The sequence below is a fragment of the Oncorhynchus keta genome, chromosome 22, assembly GCF_023373465.1.
Source record: "Oncorhynchus keta strain PuntledgeMale-10-30-2019 chromosome 22, Oket_V2, whole genome shotgun sequence".
In the NCBI taxonomy this organism is placed as follows: domain Eukaryota; kingdom Metazoa; phylum Chordata; class Actinopteri; order Salmoniformes; family Salmonidae; genus Oncorhynchus; species Oncorhynchus keta.
This window is the reverse complement of record NC_068442.1, coordinates 22813458-22832259: the sequence shown is the minus strand read 5'-3', so window position 1 is coordinate 22832259 and position 18802 is coordinate 22813458. Positions and strand designations below refer to the sequence as shown.

Genomic DNA, 18802 nt, shown 5'->3' with positions numbered 1-18802 from the left:
GCATTTGTGCCAACAGTTAGTAGAAGCGTTGTACCAGTTTAAGTGGTTTTAGCATTAAATTAAGGAATAATTAAGTTGATGCCTTATTTGTTCCTTATCAGGTCTGCACTGTTATGGTGTTACTATCCATTTCCCAGTAAGCTCGTGTCAGCTTGCTACAAGTCGTTTCTGTAAAATTCACAGCAACTTACTGTGGTTGATCTATGTCATACTCACTGACCTGATGGTGTGGCATGACAGTCAGTAATCTTCCAACCTAGAGGCTGGGTCCCAAGTGTGGGACTCCTAATGTTTTAAGCTTCCTTGTAATCAAAAAGGTTCATTGAAGGTACAGCGAGCTGCTAGTTGAAAGTATGTTACTGTAACTTACTGACATTAACTTTGCCAATGAGTTACTACCAGTTACAGACTACTACATTTCATGGAATTTCCCTATTATTTACTGACAGCAGGTTGCCAATTTAATAATGCCTTATTGACATCAACTTCCACACAATTAACTTCCATTAAATTAGTGAGAATTGCACAGTAACCATTTAATAGCTCAAACCTGACATCGTTAAAAATGGTGCTCAATCACTTAAACCGGTACAACACTTCCACTGACGGTTGGCACAAATACATGAACATTAGACCATACCCCCAAATATGGTAAAATAGGGTACATCTCTGTACCCTAACCGTACCCTAATTTTGAGAGTGTGCTGATATATGTTCTTTCTAATAAAGCTGTCCCTGGTGGTAAAGCTGAAATATTCATGCACTTTTTTCAAAAGCTTGCAAGGTCAAAGTGTTTAAGCACACATTACATTGTCTCCCTGAGGACTGCAATTTTATTATGTTGGTGTTGTCAGATAATTAGGCAGTTAGTGACTTGATTCTGGCCAACTTTTATCAAAATGCAGAACAATATTCTTGCCATTAAATCTGTGGTCAATCTATGCTTTGCCCACTGACCTGGTAGTTTAGCAGGAAATTCAGGTCATTAGCAACCAAGAGGTTGTGCGATCAATTCACAAGGGAGGTATAGTCTTAAGTAATCAGCAGACTACTGTCTTTTTACATCAATAACACATTCATTCAGCTTTAAAAAATAGTATTGTTGCTGTTTGCCTGTGGTGTACCGTACAATTAAAGAAAGGTTTTATCAGTTCAGCATTTCATGACATAAAAGGCAAACATGGTGGAGAGGGAAAGAACAGGAAGGCTCTATATACAACCATCCCTGCAGTAAGGAACACTTCATAACATGCTATGTAAAATATGGTTACACTGTATCACCCTCGCCCCTGACGAAGAACCCCTCAATAACCTTATTTTTTGAGTGTATGCTGGTCCAGCATGGTCTAGCTGGTCTGCATAACCACACCCATCATTATAATATTTACCAGAGTGCTCTATTACAGTTTCATAATTGTTTGTATTCTTTATTTCAATATCTGTGTTTTTGCATGTACTTTGATTGATTTATTAATACATAAATGTATCTTATGCTACACAAAAAAATAAAAAATAAACATTTTTCTAAACTAATCTAATCTGTTTGTTGGATTTATTGCACCCGTTACTGAAATGGTTGTTCCAGTTTAGATGGTTTAGGTAGTCAAAAAAAAAAATGTAATCCTGGCAGGCAGGATTGTGCCGTGGCGGAGATCTTTGTGGATTATACTCGGCCTTGTCTCAGGATGGTAAATTGGTGGTTGAAGATATCCCTCTAGTGGTGTGGGGGCTGTGCTTTGTCGAAGTTGGTGGGGTTATATCCTGCCTGTTTGGCCCTGTCTGGGGGTATCATCGGATGGGGCCACAGTGTCTCCTGACCCCTCCTGTCTCAGCCTCCAGTATTTATGCTGCAGTAGTTTGTGTCGGGGGGCTTGTCTGTTATATCTGGAGTATTTCTCCTGTCTTATCCGGTAGTGTGTGAATTTAAGTATGCTCTCTCTAATTCTCTCTCTTTCTTTCTTTCTCTCTCTCGGAGGACCTGAGCCCGAGGACCATGCCTCAGGACTACCTGGCATGATGACTTCACCTGGCTGTGCTGATGCTCCAGTATCAACGTTTCTGCCTGCGGCTATGGAACCCTGACTTGTTCACCAGACGTGCTACCTGTCCCAGACCTGCTGCTTTTAACTCTCTAGAGACAGCAGGAGCGGTAGAGATACTCTCAATGATTGGCTATGAAAAGCCAACTGACATTTACTCCTGAGGTGCTGACTTGTTGCACCCTCGACAACTACTGTGATTATTATTATTTGCCCATGCTGGTCATTTATGATCATTTGAACATCTTTGCCATGTTCTGTTATAATCTCCACACGGCACAGCCAGAAGAGGACTGGCCACCCCTCATAGATTGGTTCCTCTATAGGTTTCTTCCTAGGTTTTGGCCTTTCTAGGGAGTTTTTCCTAGCCACCGTGCTTCTACACCTGTATTGCTTGCCGTTTGTGGTTTTAGGCTGGGTTTCTGTACAGCACTTTGATATATCAGCTGATGTAAGAAGGGCTATATAAATACATTTGATTTGATTCTGAATGCAGATTGTGGGTGAAAAAATGTTAAAATTGGTGGATATTCCCACTCAGGTTGTATTCCGATAGGAATAAAACACAACTTTGCATACCACTATAATATTACTTGGTACTGGTTTTGTGGGTGACCAGCATTTGCTAGTGACCAGAGTCCAAAACACAGCGAAGGCTGGTCTATGCTGTTTTTTTCAGCAGGGTACTTATTGAGGACATGGTGTAGTAGTCTAGTTTCCCATTACTGCTGACCTGCCAGTCTTTTGTGTTTATGTACGATCATGATTGTGTTTGTAAAATGTATTTTATTTTACACCAACTAATGGTTTAAGGCCTCATCCTCTGCACTGATCTTATTGTACATACATGCAGTGTTGTGCCTTATCTGTACCTCTCTTCATTACTATCACACAGGGAGCGCCCTCCCCCTCCTGTAGCTTCCATTGACCAGTACTTTCACTGGTCACTATCAGTGTGACTACAGGATGAGGGGATATTTCTGCCCTCCTGATCCATGTGAAATAGAGGACCCCTACAGCCAAGGAAGGTGCAGAGATGTGCACTATTTCTGTTACATGTATTTGAAATATGTATTTTGTCATTTGCATTACACTGGGCAATTACTACACTCCAATGTATTTTGTAACAAGATACTTTTGAGAGCTGTAGTTTGTATTTTCAAAATACAAAACCCTTTTCTATACTATTTTTAATAGCAGTTCACAATTTTGTTGCCCCCTTTCACACTGGTATTGGTATCAGAAGTCTGGTGGCACTATGGTGTGTTAAGAGTGTCTGCTAAATTAACTAAATACACATGTACTGTACATGTAAAAATGGACAATTGCAAGGGATGCTGAGTATTATTCTAATGAGCTCAGTCTCAAAAAAAGGCCAATAATAATACCCAGTGTGATTTGCAGTTGGTTTGATCATTTTCACTTATACAGTGGGGCAAAAAAGTATTTAGTCAGCCACCAATTGTGCAAGTTCTCCCACTTAAAATGATGAGAGAGGCCTGTAATTTTCATCATAGGTACACTTCAGTTATGACAGACGAAATGAGAAAAAAAATCCAGAAAATCACATTGTAGGATTTTTAAGGAATTTATTTGCAAATTATGGTGGAAAATAAGTATTTGGTCACCTACAAACAAGCAAGATTTCTGGCTCTCATAGACCTGTAACTTCTTCTTTAAGAGGCTCCTCTGTCCTCCACTCTTTACCTGTATTAATGGTATCTGTTTGAACTTGTTATCAGTATAAAAGACACCTGTCCACAACCTCAAACAGTCACACTCCAAACTCCACTATGGCCAAGACCAAAGAGCTGTCAAAGGACACCAGAAACAAAATTGTAGACCTGCACCAGGCTGGGAAGACTGAATCTGCAATAGGTAAGCAGCTTGGTTTGAATAAATCAACTGTGGGAGCAATATTAGGAAATGGAAGACATACAAGACCACTGATCTGGGGCTCCACACAAGATCTCACCCCATGGGGTCAAAATGATCACAAGAACGGTGAGCAAAAATCCCAGAACCACACGGGGGACCTAGTGAATGACCTGCAGAGAGCTGGGACCAAAGTAACAAAGCCTACCATCAGCAAGGGCATTGAAGATGAAACGTGGCTGGGTCTTTCAGCATGACAATGATCCCAAACACACCCTCCAGGCAACGAAGGAGTGGCTTCGTAAGAAGCATTTCAAGGTCCTGGAGAGGCCCAGTCAGTCTCCAGATCTCAACCCCATAGAAAATCTTTGGAGGGAGTTGAAAGTCTGTGTTGCCCAGCAACAGCCCCCCCCCCCCCACAAAAAAAATCACTGCTCTAGAGGAGATCTGCATGGAGGAATGGGCCAAAATACCAGCAACAGTGTGTGAAAACCTTGTGAAGACTTACAGAAAATGTTTTACCTGTGTCATTGCCAACAAAGAGTATTTAACAAAGTATTGAGATAAACTTTTGTTATTGATCAAATACTTATTTTCCGCCATAATTTGCAAATAAATTCCTTTAAAAATCCTACAATGTGATTTTCTGGATTTTTCTTCTCATTTTGTCTGTCATAGTTGAAGTGTACCTATGATGAAAATTACAGGCCTCTCTCATCATTTTAAGTGGGAGAACTTGCACAATTGGTGGCTGACAATACTTTTTTGCCCCACTGTACATTTACATTTTGGTAATTTAGCAGACACTCATATCTGGAGTGACTTACAGTCAGTGCATTCAACTAAGGTAGAAAAATACAACACATATCACAGTCATGGCAAGTAAAACATTTCTGTAACTGTTACTAACAGTATTGTTGCAATTCGGACCATGTTCCTGCAAATGAATTTCTACATTTTAAAATACAACATGTGTATTTTAATTAAACATGTTTCAAAATACTTATTTTGATGCATCGCTCTTTATGGTATTTTGTAATCTGTGCCATCCCCGGGGAGGTGATAGTAAGGCAGACTTGTATCAGAGTCTTCAATTGCAAAGTGAGTAATTTACAGGTTCAGGAGTCCATATGAACAGTGACATTTTAGTTCTAAACATTAGCCAAACACTTGTAACTTGCTAGTTTATTTCCCAATAAATGTATGTACAGTGCATTTGGAAATTATTCAGACACCTTGTCTTTTGTCATTTTGTTACTTTACAGCCTTATTCTAAAATTGATTAAATTGTTGTTTTTTTACCCATAATGACAAAGCAAAATCAGGTTTTAGAAATGTTTTATTTTTACTAGGCAAGTCAGTTTAGAACCAATTTATACTTACAATGACAGCCTACCAAAAGGGCAAAAGGCCTCCTGCAGGGACGGGGGCCTGGGATTAAAAAACATTAATAAATACAATATAAATATAGGACAAAACACACATCCCAACAAGAGAGACAGCACAACATTACAGAAAGAGAGACCTAAGACAACAACATAGCAAGGCAGCAACAGATGACAACAGCATGCTAGCAACACAACATAACAACAACATGGTAGCAACACAACATGGTAGCAGCACAAAACAAAGGACAAAGGTCAAGAAGGCACAAAGGTCAAGAAGGTAGAGACAACAATACATCACGCAAAGCAGCCACAACTGTCAGTAAGAGTGTCCATGATTGAGACTTTGAATGAAGAGACTGAGATAAAACTGTCCAGTTTAAGGGATTGTTGCAGCTCGTTCCAGTCGCTAGCTGCAGTGAACTGAAAAGAGGAGCGACCCAGGGATGTGTGTGCTTTGGGGACCTTTAACAGAATGTGACTGGCAGAACGGGTGTTGTATGTGGACGATGAGGGCCGCAGTAGATATCTCAGATAGGGGGGAGTGAGGCCCAAGAGGGTTTTATAAATAAGCATCAAACAGTGGGTCTTGTGACGGGTATACAGAGATGACCAGATTACAAAGGAGTATAGAGTGCAGTGATGTGTCCTATAAGGAGCATTGGTGGCAAATCTTATGGCCGAATGGTAACGAACATCTAGCCGCTCGAGAGCACCCTTACCTGCCGATCTATAAATGATGTCTCCGTAATCTAGCATGGGTAGGATGGTCATCTGAATCAGGGTTACTTAGGCAGCTGGGGTGAAAGAGGAACGATTCCGATAGAGGAAACCAAGTCTAGATTTAACTTTAGCCTGCAGCTTTGATATGTGCTGAGAGAAGGAGAGTGCACCGTCTAGCCATACTCCCAAGTACTTGTATGAGGTGACTACCTCAGGCTCTGAACCCTCAGAGGTTGTCATAACACCTGTGGGAAGAGGGGCTTTCTTCTTACCAAACCACATGACCTTTGTTTTGGAGGTGTTTCGAACAAGGTTAAGGGTAGAGAAAGCTTTTTGGAGACTAAGAAAGCCTTGTTCTAGAGCATTTAACACAAAATTTGGGCAGGGGTCAGCTTAGTATAAGACTGTATCATCTGCATATACATGGATGAGAGAGCTTCCTACTGCCTGAGCTATGTTGTTGATGTAAATTGAGAAGAGCGTGGGGCCAGGGATGGAGCCTTGGGGTACTCCCTTGGTGACAGGCAGTGGCTGAGACAGCAGATTTTCTGACTTTATACACTACACTCTTTGAGAGTAGTTAGCAAACCAGCCCAAAGACCCCTCAGAGACACCAATACTCCTTAGCCGGCCCACAAGAATGGAATGGTCTACCGTATCAAAAGCTTTGGTCAAGTGAGTAAGAAAATCAGCACAATATTGCTTAGAATAAATGGCAATGTTGACATCATTGAGGACCTTTAAGGTTGCAGTGACACATCCATAACCTGAGCGGAAACCAGATTGCACACCCGAGAGAATACTATAGACATCAAGAAAGCCAGTCAGTTGATTATTGCCAAGTTTTTCCAACACTTTTGATAAACAGGGCAAAATAGAAATAGGTCTATTACAGCTAGGATCAGCTTGATCTCCCCCTTTAAATAAAGGATGAACTGTGGCTGCCTTCCAAGAAATGGGAACCTCCTCAGAAAGGAGAGACAGAATAAAAAGGTTGGAGATAGGCTTGGGGGTGAAAGGGGCTGCAACCTTAAAGAAGAAAGGGTCTAAACTATCTGACCCAGATGGGTTTTTGGGGTTTAAGTTTAAGGAGCTCCTTTAGCACCTCGGACTCAGTGACTGCCTGCAGTGAGAAACTTTGTAGAGGGGCAGGGGAAAAATAGGGAGATGCATTGGGGATAGTCGCATTAGAAGGGTGGAAGATGAGGAAATGTTGGATGGGCAAGGAGGCATGGCTGAGTCAAATAGGAATCTTGACTTAATCAAGTGGTGATTACAGAACTCAGCCATGTGCTTCTTGTCAGTAACAACCACATCATCAACATTAAGGGACATGGGCAGCTGTGAGGAGGAGGGTTTATTCTCCAGGTCTCTAACCGTTTCCAGAACCTCTTTGGGTAAGACCTACAGAGAGAGAACTGCTCCTTAAAGTAACTAACTTTGGCCTTCTGGATAGCCTGAGTGCACGTATTTCTCATTTGCCTGAACGAGAGCCAGTCAGCTTGAATATGCGTGTGCTAAGCCTTTTGCCAAATGCGATTGTTGAGGTGGAGTAACTCTGCAAGATCACGGTCGAACCAGGGGCTGAACCTGTTTTTAATTCTCATTTTCTTTATGGGGGCGTATTTGTTAACAATACCACTTTAAATATCAAAAAATAAAGTCCAAGCGTCTTCAACAGAGGGGATCAAGCTGATTCTATACCATTTTACAGAGGCCAGTTGATGAAGGAGTCTATGACAAATCAGGGCAGGTTGTTTCACTGAGCAGCCATTACAAACACAGGCTGTAAAACAGTGATCACTAACGTCATTACTGAAAACACCAGACTGATACCTATCAGTATTATTTGTGAGGATAACATTGAGGAGAGTAGCCTTTTCTGGGTGTTTGGAGTCATATCTTGTGGGATTGGTGATAATCTGAGAATGATTTAGAGAGTCCCATTGCTTTAGGACTTGGTCAGGGGGTTTAAGCACGTCCCAGATTAGGTCACCTAGCAAGACAAATTCAGACTTAGTGTAAAGGGCCATGAGAGAGCTTAGAGCAGGTAGGGTACAGGCCGGTGCTGATGGAGGACGATAGCACCCAGCAACAGTCAACAAAGAGCTATTTGAACGTTTATTGCTTAAAACCAGAAAATCATAATGTTTGGGGACAACCGAGCACTGAAGTTGATCCTTGGTAAAGATTGCCACTCCCCCACCTTTTGAAGATCTGTCTTGACGTAAAAGATTATAACCAGAAAGGTTATCATCAGTATTCAAAACTCTCATTCTTAACCACGTCTCAGTAATGACACATCTGGATTGGAGCTGTGAACCCAAACTTTCAATTGATCTATTTTAGGTAATAATCTTCTAGTGTTAATGTTCAGAAAACCCAGGCTTTTACGAGAGCAGAAATCAGTGAAGGAGATATCAGAGCGCAAGTCAAAATTGGGGCTAGCAACTGTAGATGGGCCAGGGTGTACGTGCACATTTTCAGATATCATCAACAATAATACAATCAAGGCACGGCAGAGGAGAGCTCTGCAGTGCTGATTTATGACATCTGTATGTGCATCAGATGGCGACAGTATCATATGGTACAGCAATTTCATCAGGTAAAAGTCTGTGTAACCAATAGAGAGTCAGAGTCCCGAGTGTGGGAACAAACAGTCTGTTTCATGGTTGGGTAAAGAACGTTTGTAGTCAACAAAGTATGGAGGAGTCATGAGGCAAATAGCAAAATGCACAAGAACATTTTAAAATATATAACGATTTGGGGCTAGCCATTGTAAGTTCAGAGTCACTCGCCCCAACAGTGCCTGTGTGCTGGAGGCGAGTGAAAGCTCGGGAGAGACAGGGGGGAGTGTGGTGGGGGTAAATGTACCAGGCAGGGGTAGACAACCAGGGCAGACGGTGAACAGATCGCCAGGTGGAATCCAAGCAGCAGTGCAGCAGGAGTAGGTGTCACACCCTCTTGGGAGAAGCTTTTATTCATGGAAGCAGATTTCTTGTAGAAAATGCCAGTGGATGGTCTTTGAATAGCAGGACGACACTTCAAAGACTCCTGACACTTGTTGGGCTCAAAGGCCTTTTACTTCACACCTTAGTGCTAATTGAATTTGTGTCTCGCTCAGTTCCAGGTTGGAATGGTGTCCTCAGGTCTCTGCTGTTTGTTGGCTAGAGCACCCTCCGTATAGCTTAGAAAAAATAAAACACTGGAAGCAGTAATCTCTCCAGTTCATTTTTGTCAAAATTTGTTTGTAGGTTTGGAGTTTTGATCTGGAGCGAAGGCCATGCTGTGGAGGGTAGCATCCTGCATATGTACCTGCCGAAAAATCCAAGTTTATCTAACTTCAAATCTATCCTTTTGTAAAAAACATGTTGAAAAATATGAGAACTCACATTAAGCGGTGTCTCGCTCTCTGAGAGGGGTGTGTCTTCTTGTTTGAAAATGTTTAAAAAATGAAATGTTACATTTACATAAGTATTCAGAACTTTTACTCAGTACTTTGTTGAAGCACCGTTGGCAGCGATTACAGCCAAAAGTCTTCTTGGGTATGATGATACAAGCTTGGCACACCTGTATTTGGAGAGTTTCTCCCATTCTTCTGTGCAGATCCTCTCAAGCTCTGTCAAGTTGCATAGGGAGCTTCGCGGCACAGTTATTTTAAGGTCTCTCCAGAGATGTTCGAACAGGTTCAAGTCCGGGCTCTGGCTGGGCCACTCAAGGACATTCAGAGTCTTGTCCCAAGGCCACTCCTGTATTGTCTTGGCTGTGTGCTTAGTATTGCTGTCCTGTTGGAAGATGAACCTACGCCTCAGTCTGAGGTCCTGAGCGCTCTGGAGCAGGTTTTCATCAAGGATCTCTGTGTACTTGTCTCCGTTCATCTTTCCTTCGATCCTGACTAGTCTCCCAGTTCCTGCCGCTGAGAAACATCCCCACAGCATGATGCTACTACCATGTTTCACTGTAGGGATGGTGCCATGTTTCCTGCAGATGTGACTCTTGGCATTCAGGCATATTTCATTGTATTTCATGATCTGAGAATATTTACTTGCCTTTTGGCAAACTCCAAGCTGGCTCTCATGCCTTTTACTGAGAAGTGGCTTACATCTGGCCACTCTACCATCAAGGCCTGATAGGTGGAGTGCTGCAGAGATGGTTGTCCTTATGGAAAGGTTATCCTATCTCCACAGAGGAACTCTGGAGCTCTGTCACCTCCCTGATCAAGGCCGTTCTCCCCCGATTGCTCAGTTTGGCCGGGTAACCAGCTCTAGGAAGAGTCTTGGTGGTTCCAAACTTCTTTCATTTAAGAATGATGGAGGCCACTGTGTTCATGGGGACCTTTAATGCTGCAGAAATGTTTTGAAATGAGTGGCACCAGATCTGTTCCTCAACACAATCCTGCCTCAGACCTCTACGGACACTTCCTTCAACCTCATGGCTTGGTTTTTGCTCTGACATGTACTGTCAACTGTGGAAACTTATATAGACAGGTGTGCCTTTCCAAATCATGTCCAATCAATTTAATTTACCACAGGTTGATTCCAATGAAGTTGTAGAAACATCTCAAGGATAATCATGGAAACAGGATGCACCTGAGCTCAATTTCAAGTATCATAGCAAAGGGTCTTAATACTTATAAGGTATTTCCGTATTTTATTTGTAATAAATATGCAAAAAAAACAACTAATAACCTGTTAATGCTTTGTCATGAGTTATTGTGTGTATATTGATAAGGAATAGAATAAGGCTGTAACGTAACAAAATGTTGAAAAAGTCAAGGGGTCTGAAAACTTTCCGAATGCACTGTAAGTAACTGTGATGTGCCTGTGTTTCTTATTAGGGTAGTGGAATAAACTGTATAGCCAAACAAACGCGGATAAATGCTCAAACATAAACCGATTGTCTATGTAGGCCTATAGGAGATGTAGCCTGACAGTAGGCCTATCAGGACCATAGACAAATAAACAATAAATAGTCAGGTCATATTTATGCACGAAAGGTTTGGTCCATGAATCTGGGGATGAATGAAGGAGAATTATCACATTGGTAGCCTATAAGGTGTACATATGATTTGTGCTGGCAACAGTTAACATCATCACACAATCCACCACAGCCTACTTAATGGGAAACTCTACTGACAAAACACACATGCTACTATACTGAGACACTAATGTGTATGTGCCACCCCAGACGTGTCAGGGCGCGTAGGTCATGTTGAACAGGATCTGAGACAGTCCAACTGACACACAATCCACACAGCCAAGGGGGTATCCGTGCATGTTTGTGTGTGTGTGTGTGTGTATATGTGTGTGTGTGCACACATTTTAAAAAATTTGATGTAGAGAAGATGGTCTCAACTGGTATTAAAAGGTGGGCTACTGAAAATCATGTTTGGGCTCTAGATTCCCCCTTGTGGTAGCTTGGTGAAGAATGGCCTAAATCTGATGACATCAACTGCTGCACAGTATAACATTATTTTATCAGACCAGCATAGTGGTAGAGTAATATCTTGCACACCTGTACAACATACCTTGGGTTGTCTGATAATGATGGAGGGTCTGGGGATGATAGGGTACTTCACCCCAAGCTCTAAACCAATCACCAGCTCACGAGGCCCCTCAACGCTGTCTGACAGGCAATGGCAGGCCAGAGGTGTCTTAAAGCTGTGGCTCTCCCTCCCTGGCGGTTGACCATTGGAGTTGGAGTAGGTGCCATTCAGAGTTCTTGTTCTGGTGTGTGTAGATATAAAGCTGACAATTCTGTGGTGGGGCTGGTGTTCTAGAGGGGGGTCTGGTTTGGGAACCGGTTGGCAGAGAACAGGGCCCACCACCACGGGGGGTTCTAGATCAGTTCTGCCGGATAGGGAGGGGTCCGGGTCCAGGGACTGTGTAGGGTTAGCTGTAACGTCTGCGGGACTGCCGAAACAGTGGAGCAGTGCAGAACAGGGGAGACTGTGCATGCTGATAGAATGTAGAATCACACGGAAAACAACCATACAAAGCCCCCAATGGCAACAACACTTTCCGGGTGTTTCCCCACAACAGGTCTGTCAGGAGTCAGTCAAGCCACAGCGTTGTCACCCTCAAGAGCCTGCAAGAGACACCTGTTCTCTCCTTTCCCCCAGGTTAATATCCTCAGCGCCAGAAGAAGAGGAATTCTAAGGCCATTCTTCAGTGTTGATGAGTGCACTGAGTATCCACCGGTCAGTCACACTATCTTACCCTGTGTGGTTTTGAGTCCTCCAGCTACAACACAACTTTTTCCTCCACTCATGGTTCAGTATATGATCTAAATACTTAGTAAGCCAATGCTTTATCTCTGTCTGGGTCTGTCTGGGTCTGTCTGGGGTTCCTGGTCTCGACTCCTTCGCCTGGTTGTGACTAGCTCTTCTCTCCTCCTTCTCTCGCTCTCCCTCTGGCAGTACAAAAGATGGAACAACTCTCTCTTCAACACAGTGAACCCCTCGTCCTGCCTACCTGCTGTGTGTGTGTGTGTGTGTGTGTGTGTGTGTGTGTGTGTGTGTGTGTGTGTGTGTGTGTGTGTGTGTGTGTGTGTGTGTGTTTCAGAGGCATCATGTGTGTGCTGGGTGTCTGATTACCTATGCAGGTACCACCCAGTCCACCAGTCAGTTAGTGGGATGCTGGGGCTGGGCCACGCTGCTCAGGTGCTGCTTGCCACTGGTTACCCACTGATTCAGAGTCAGTTAGCTTTAAACATTATTTAAATCCTCACCAGTCTGTGCTAATGAACACATCTGATCCTAGACCAGGCACTAGGGTATACAGGGTCACTTGTGTGTTGTGGTTGGGTTGGGTATTGAGGTCCGTGATAGCTCAGGTTACAGCACTGAAACTGATAAGCCTCAGGTGAGAGAGAGCGAGGGAGAGAGCTTGGCATATCTCCCTACAGAACAAGAGAGAAAGGAGAATACAGGGTCAACTGCTCTAGGGTGACTGACTGCTACTTTAATATTTATACAGGCGAATAAAGCATCCGTTTATCAGTCGCTCATTCAGCCCACGCTATCGTCACACGTACATATTTTATGACTCTTTATAATGATGAGGGGTGAGGCAGCAAGCTTCATAAATTGCAAAAACATTTAAATTCTTATACAGCAAGATGTAGACTGGATGCACAAGATATTTCACAGAGAAGTCAACAGTCAACCCAGAATAGACAGGACATCGTACATTAAATAACATGAGTATTAGGGTTAAAGGGATACTTCGGGATTTTGGCAATGAAGCCCTTTATATACTTCCCCAGAGTCAGATGAACTCATGGATACCATTTTTACGTCTCTGCGTGCAGTTTGTAGGAAGTTGCAAACTAGCGTCAGCGCAATTGCTAACTAGCGTAATGACTTGAAGTCTATGGTGACTGCTAACAAACTGTACTTTGACTGAAATAGGCAGAACCATAAATATGCCTTTGCACTCTGTTTCTCACCTTCTCTCTTCTCTCTCTCTCTCCCTCCCTGGGTTAAGCAGCTTCGTGGCAGGGCAGTGTTACTTCATGGACAAATTGAACAATGCGCTGGTGATAAAACATGCATGAGCTGCTTTGTCTGAGGATGTAAACAGAGATTTAGTTTACACTCACTACCTAGCAGGCTTAGACACACACACACGTGCCGTCTTGTACAGCTAACCTTGTGAGGACACACAATTCAGTCCCAGTCAAAATCCTATTTTCCCCTTAACCTACACCTAACCCATACTCTTACCCTAACCCTAAACCTACACCTAACCTTAGCTCCTAATCCTAACCTTAACCCTACACCTAAAACTGACTCTTAACCCTAGCTCCTAACACTAATTCTAACCTTAACCCTATAAACCCCCTAGAAAAATAATTTGACCTTGTGGGGACTAAAATATCCCCAGTTGGTCAACTTTTTGTTTGTTTAAAATGATCGTGGTTCACGGAATGAGGAGCAATATGGGATTCATTTTTTGTTCTCATGTCATTAGTTTAAAATGTGCTGCCTTGCAGTTGGGATGAAGTCAGTCCTGTTGGTATGATGTCACGTCCAGAGCTCTGTCTATACTAGAGCATGACTGACATCTAGTGGTCAATATTAGAAAATGCACTTGCCCTGTCTGATTATAAAATACATTGTTTTCATATACTGTACAGTGCAACAAGCTCTCACAGTCTTACGTCATAATTAGACGCTCATCCATGTTTCTCAAACGTCAAATTTGAAGTGTTTGGTTACTTCTCTGTATCGTTCCAAGGCTAAGTTGAGACATCTCAGAATTCTTAAGGTTAGGCATTAACTCTGAATGGTTATGGTAAGGGTTAAGGTTTGGGATAGGCTTAAAACAATTTAAAAAATAACTAGTGATTGCTCGATTTGAACATGCAAACTTTGTAACCAGAGCCAAACGCTTACGCCCATCTGACATCCTCAGACATGGATGGACATCAAATACAGACTTGTATCATGGGTGGCCTGCCTGATACAGTCAGGTGCATAATTATTGGCACCCTTGATAAAGATGAACAAAAACAAACTGTATAAAATACAAATACTGAGCTTTATATAATGAAATAAAAAGGGTGAAATACTTGTACTAATACAATTGAGAGATTTTGTAAAAACAAAAATGTTTGTTTAAAAGACTGGGGACAAAATGATTGCCAACCATGTTTTCAGTACTCCAGCACCGTACCCTACCCTGCGAGGATAATGACACTGTTTTATTAGACTGGGGAACACATTGGGCGGGATCTTAGACCATTTACGTGGCCAAAAAGCTCTATTTTCATGTCATCTGACCATAGCATTGCCTGGAGTTTGATAAATGGCATTGGCAGTAGGATTGAAACTGGTGCTATGGTCAGATGACATGAAAATAGAGCACTGTGGCCATGTAAACCAGTGGTGGGTTTGGTGTTGAAAAACAGAAGCATATGCAGAAAAGTAACTCGTATGGCTCATTGTGAAAGACAAATTACTTATTCACGACAGGTACACGAAAAAGTCCACTTGTGTGCATTACAGCGTCATCACAATGCATGGTGTGTATTACATGCTTTATTCTTCATAACAGTTGTGTACATTACACAAATTCCAATTTGTTGTGGTTAACGTTAGCTAGGCGGCTAACATTGCTCGGGGGTTAAGGTCAGATAACATGTAGTAGTTAAAGCGTTAGGTTAAAGGGATAAAGTTAAGGGAAGATTTAGCTGACATGCTCCTGTAGCAAAAATGCTAATATTATCTATGATGAGTCTAACACAATTTCTGGGTTTCTAGACATTCAGGGTGTACGCCTGACCAACCTCCCTCCTATTGTTTCTGTTTTAAGTCACCTCATGTGTCCATTTCACAATAATCTGTGGTACTGGGTTGGGTAAAATATGGTGGTGTATCTTTGATGTTCTGGGTCTATTTTGCTACCACTTGTAACGTCGACACAGAGTTAGGTGCAGTTAGTGAGTTTAATAATACCATACAAAAGAGAAACGTCTGACAAGGAAACAACGCATCACTGGGGGCAAACTGCCTGCCCTCCAGGACACCTACACCACCCGATGTCACAGGAAGGCCATAAAGATCATCAAGGACAACAACCACCCGAGCCACTGCCTGTTCACCCCGCTATCATCCAGAAGGCGAGGTCAGTACAGGTGCATCAAAGCTGGGACCGAGAGACAGAAGCTGTTTTTCAATCTCAAGGCCATCAGACTGTTAAACAGCCATCACTAACATTGAGTGGCTGCTGCCAACACACTGACTCAACTCCAGCCACTTTAATAATGGGAATTGATGTAAAATATATCACTAGCCACTTTAAACAATGCTACTTAATATAATGTTTACATACCTAACATTATTCATCTCATATGTATATACGATACCATCAACTGCATCTTGCCTATGCCGCTCTGTACCATCACTCATTCATATATCTTTATGTACATATTCTTTATCCCTTTACACTTGTGTGTATAAGGTAGACATTTTGGAATTGTTAGTTAGATTACTCGTTGGTTATTACTGCATTGTCGGAACTAGAAGCAAAAGCATTTCGCTACACTCGCATTAACATCTGCTAACCATGTGTATGTGACAAATACATTTGATTTGATAACCTCCCCCCTTGTCCTCAGGACGGCTCCCGAGGACAAGTAGCAGACCGATCGGCGAAGGTGGATCTCTCAGATAACGTCGGGATCTAAAACGTCGTCCACCGGAACCCAGCATCGCTCTTCTAGACTGTACCCCTTTCAGTCCGCTAGGTACTGGAGCAGACCCCCAAGACGTCAGGAGTAATCTGGTAGCATAGGCGGGGCTCACCTCAATGTCCAAGGGAGAGGGAGGGATGTCGTGGGGGGACGGCATCAGCCAGGGGACCAGGAACCACCGGCCTGAGGGGAGAAACATGAAAAGATCTGGTAGTTAGCTCGTTGACCCTCCGGAGGACCTTGAACACCCTACAAACCCGAGGACTCCGCTTCTTACAGGGAAGTTAGAGTGGGAGGTTCCTGGCGGAGAGCGATGTGGTCACCAGGATGGAACACAGGAGCCCCACTTCGATAACGATCCGTCTGCTCTTTCAGACAGTGCGCTGGAGTCTCAAGTGAGCATCATTCCATACCTCTGCACACCTGAACCACTCATCCACTGCAGGAGCGTCGGTCTGGTGCGGATTCAGGGTCGCCTGATACCCCAGAACACACTGGAAGGGAGTCAAACCGGTGGAGGAGTGTCGGTCTGGTGAGGATCCAGGGTCGGCTGATAACCCAGAACACACCGGAAGGGAGTCAGCCCGGTGGAGGAGTGTCGCAATGAATTCTGGACGTATTCAGCCCAAGGAAGGAATCGGCCCTGGCGGACCTGGCAGTGACTCCTCAGGAACCTCCCCAGCTCCAGGGTCATCCTCTCCACCTGCCAATTAGATTGAGGCCAGTACCCGGAAAGTGAGACTAACCTTGACCCTGACGATATCCTCTGGAAGGCCCTATTGACGGAAGACCTGCTGGAACAGTGCCTCCGCGACTTGGAGTGGTAGGGAGACCAGAGAGGGGAATGAAACTGCATGATTTTGAGAATCTGTCCACAGCCACCAAATGGTGGTGAAACCATCAGAGGGGAGATCAGTGAGAAAATCAATGGACAGATGAGACCAGGGATGCTGAGGCACAGGAAGGAGTTTACCTGCTGGAGCCTACCGGGAAAATGTTGATTCAGTATGTACTGAAAATGAGTTTACAGTGTGCAACGTTCTTTGCCAAAGTGGGCCCCTAGTATTTCTCAGAAAGGGATTGAGTGGTGCGGGTGTCCAGTGGCGAGGGATGTGTGCGCCCAGGTCAGCAACCGATCTCTGACCCCATGTAGATGTAAATTCGCTCTAGAGGGCAGGAGCGGGTTCCCTCTCCGGAGCCTGGCGGATGTCCACAACCCAAAACACAGGGCCAACGATACAAGAGGACCGATTGATGGGCTGGCAGACACTCACTGGGCCCCTCCACCGACATGGAGCAATAGGGTGTGGGAAAACAGGTCCGCCGACATCGTGATCCCCATGCTGTAATCTATCTCTGACCAGAAGATGGTGGGATTATGGAGTTGGAGCCACAAAAGGCCAAGGATGACTTTGTGCACCGGTGCGGAGGTGATGATGAAGGGAAGGCTATCTTGGTGCTTGGGTCCCATGGTGAGGGTGAGTGGAGCTGTGATGTGCGTCATGGTGCCTGAGCCAAATGGTCGCAAATCCAACACTTGGACCGGAAACTGAGAGGAGAGCGGGAATAAGGTGATGTACAGGGAGGAGGCAAGGGCCTGGTCAATAAAATTCCCTGTGGCACCGGAGTCCGCTAGAGCTGTAGAAACAATAGAGGGACAGCCAGCTGGTGAAATCAATACTAAAAAAGGTTTAGGGGGAAGTGATGGATTACTCACGCCTAACACAGGAGATGGATGATCATGGGGCAAACCCTCTGCTCTCGTGGATCCTGGGTTGGGACATACCGGACACCATTGAAGCTGGGGCCCCTCCTGGCCACAATAGGGACAGAGCCCCAACTGTCCGGCGTTGCTCAGCCGCTTGGAGCACCTACCTCCATGGGTTCAGGCTCTCACTCAGAACAGACAATGAAGGAGAGGCAATGGGGGTGACGATGTTCCCGAAGAAGGTTATCCAGATGGCCATCGCGACAAGTGTGTCCAAGGCTAGATTGTCATCTTGGCACACCAACTCCATCTGAATCTCTTCGCGCAATCCTCTTCTGAATATGGTGCAGAGTGAAAGATGAGTCCATACTCCGTCGTGGTCTGGCCATCCTGCCATAGTTGGATTCCTCTCTGCCCTCCGGTGGATGGTGGAAGACCCCCTTAACAGAACCATGAACCCCTTATAGGAATCCAGCTCCTCCTCTCCCCCAGACAGCTGTTGCCCCCACCAACGCCCGTCCTGTCAGCAGGGAAATAACCGTGGCAACCTTGGACCTCCCCATGGTGGGGGATCCCATCTGATGAGTGAAATAGAGGGAGCACTGGAGTAGGAAGCCACAGCATTTTGAGGGAGAGCTGTCATATTTGTCCGGGAGGCATCGCTGACCTGGGTGGAATGTTGGATGGGCTGGTGTGCGAGCTCGCTGAGTCAAACTGTGGTAGAGAATCCTCCGCTTGTTGGAGGTGACACCCCTCTGTGACTGTCGAGCTGTTGAAGAACATGGAGGGCCTCATCCATAGCCTTCCCCAGTTGTGTCAGCTGGTTGTGGTGTTGGCGAAGTAGGTGTCCCTGTTCAATGACCATCTTGGAGATG

The 18802-nt window shown here is 44.2% G+C and overlaps 1 protein-coding gene across 1 annotated transcript in view; it reads right to left on the bottom strand.

Moving 5' to 3' along the window:
* The window catches only part of LOC118401186 (protein FAM107B), a 73639-nt gene extending 61646 nt beyond the window's left edge, over window positions 1-11993 (bottom strand). Inside the window, exon 1 of the mRNA XM_035798481.2 lies at window positions 11550-11993. Within this exon, the coding sequence (XP_035654374.2) occupies window positions 11550-11978 (429 nt within the window). The 5' untranslated portion in view covers window positions 11979-11993. The remainder of the gene's footprint in view (window positions 1-11549) is intronic.
* Between the last annotated feature and the right edge of the window lie 6809 nt (window positions 11994-18802).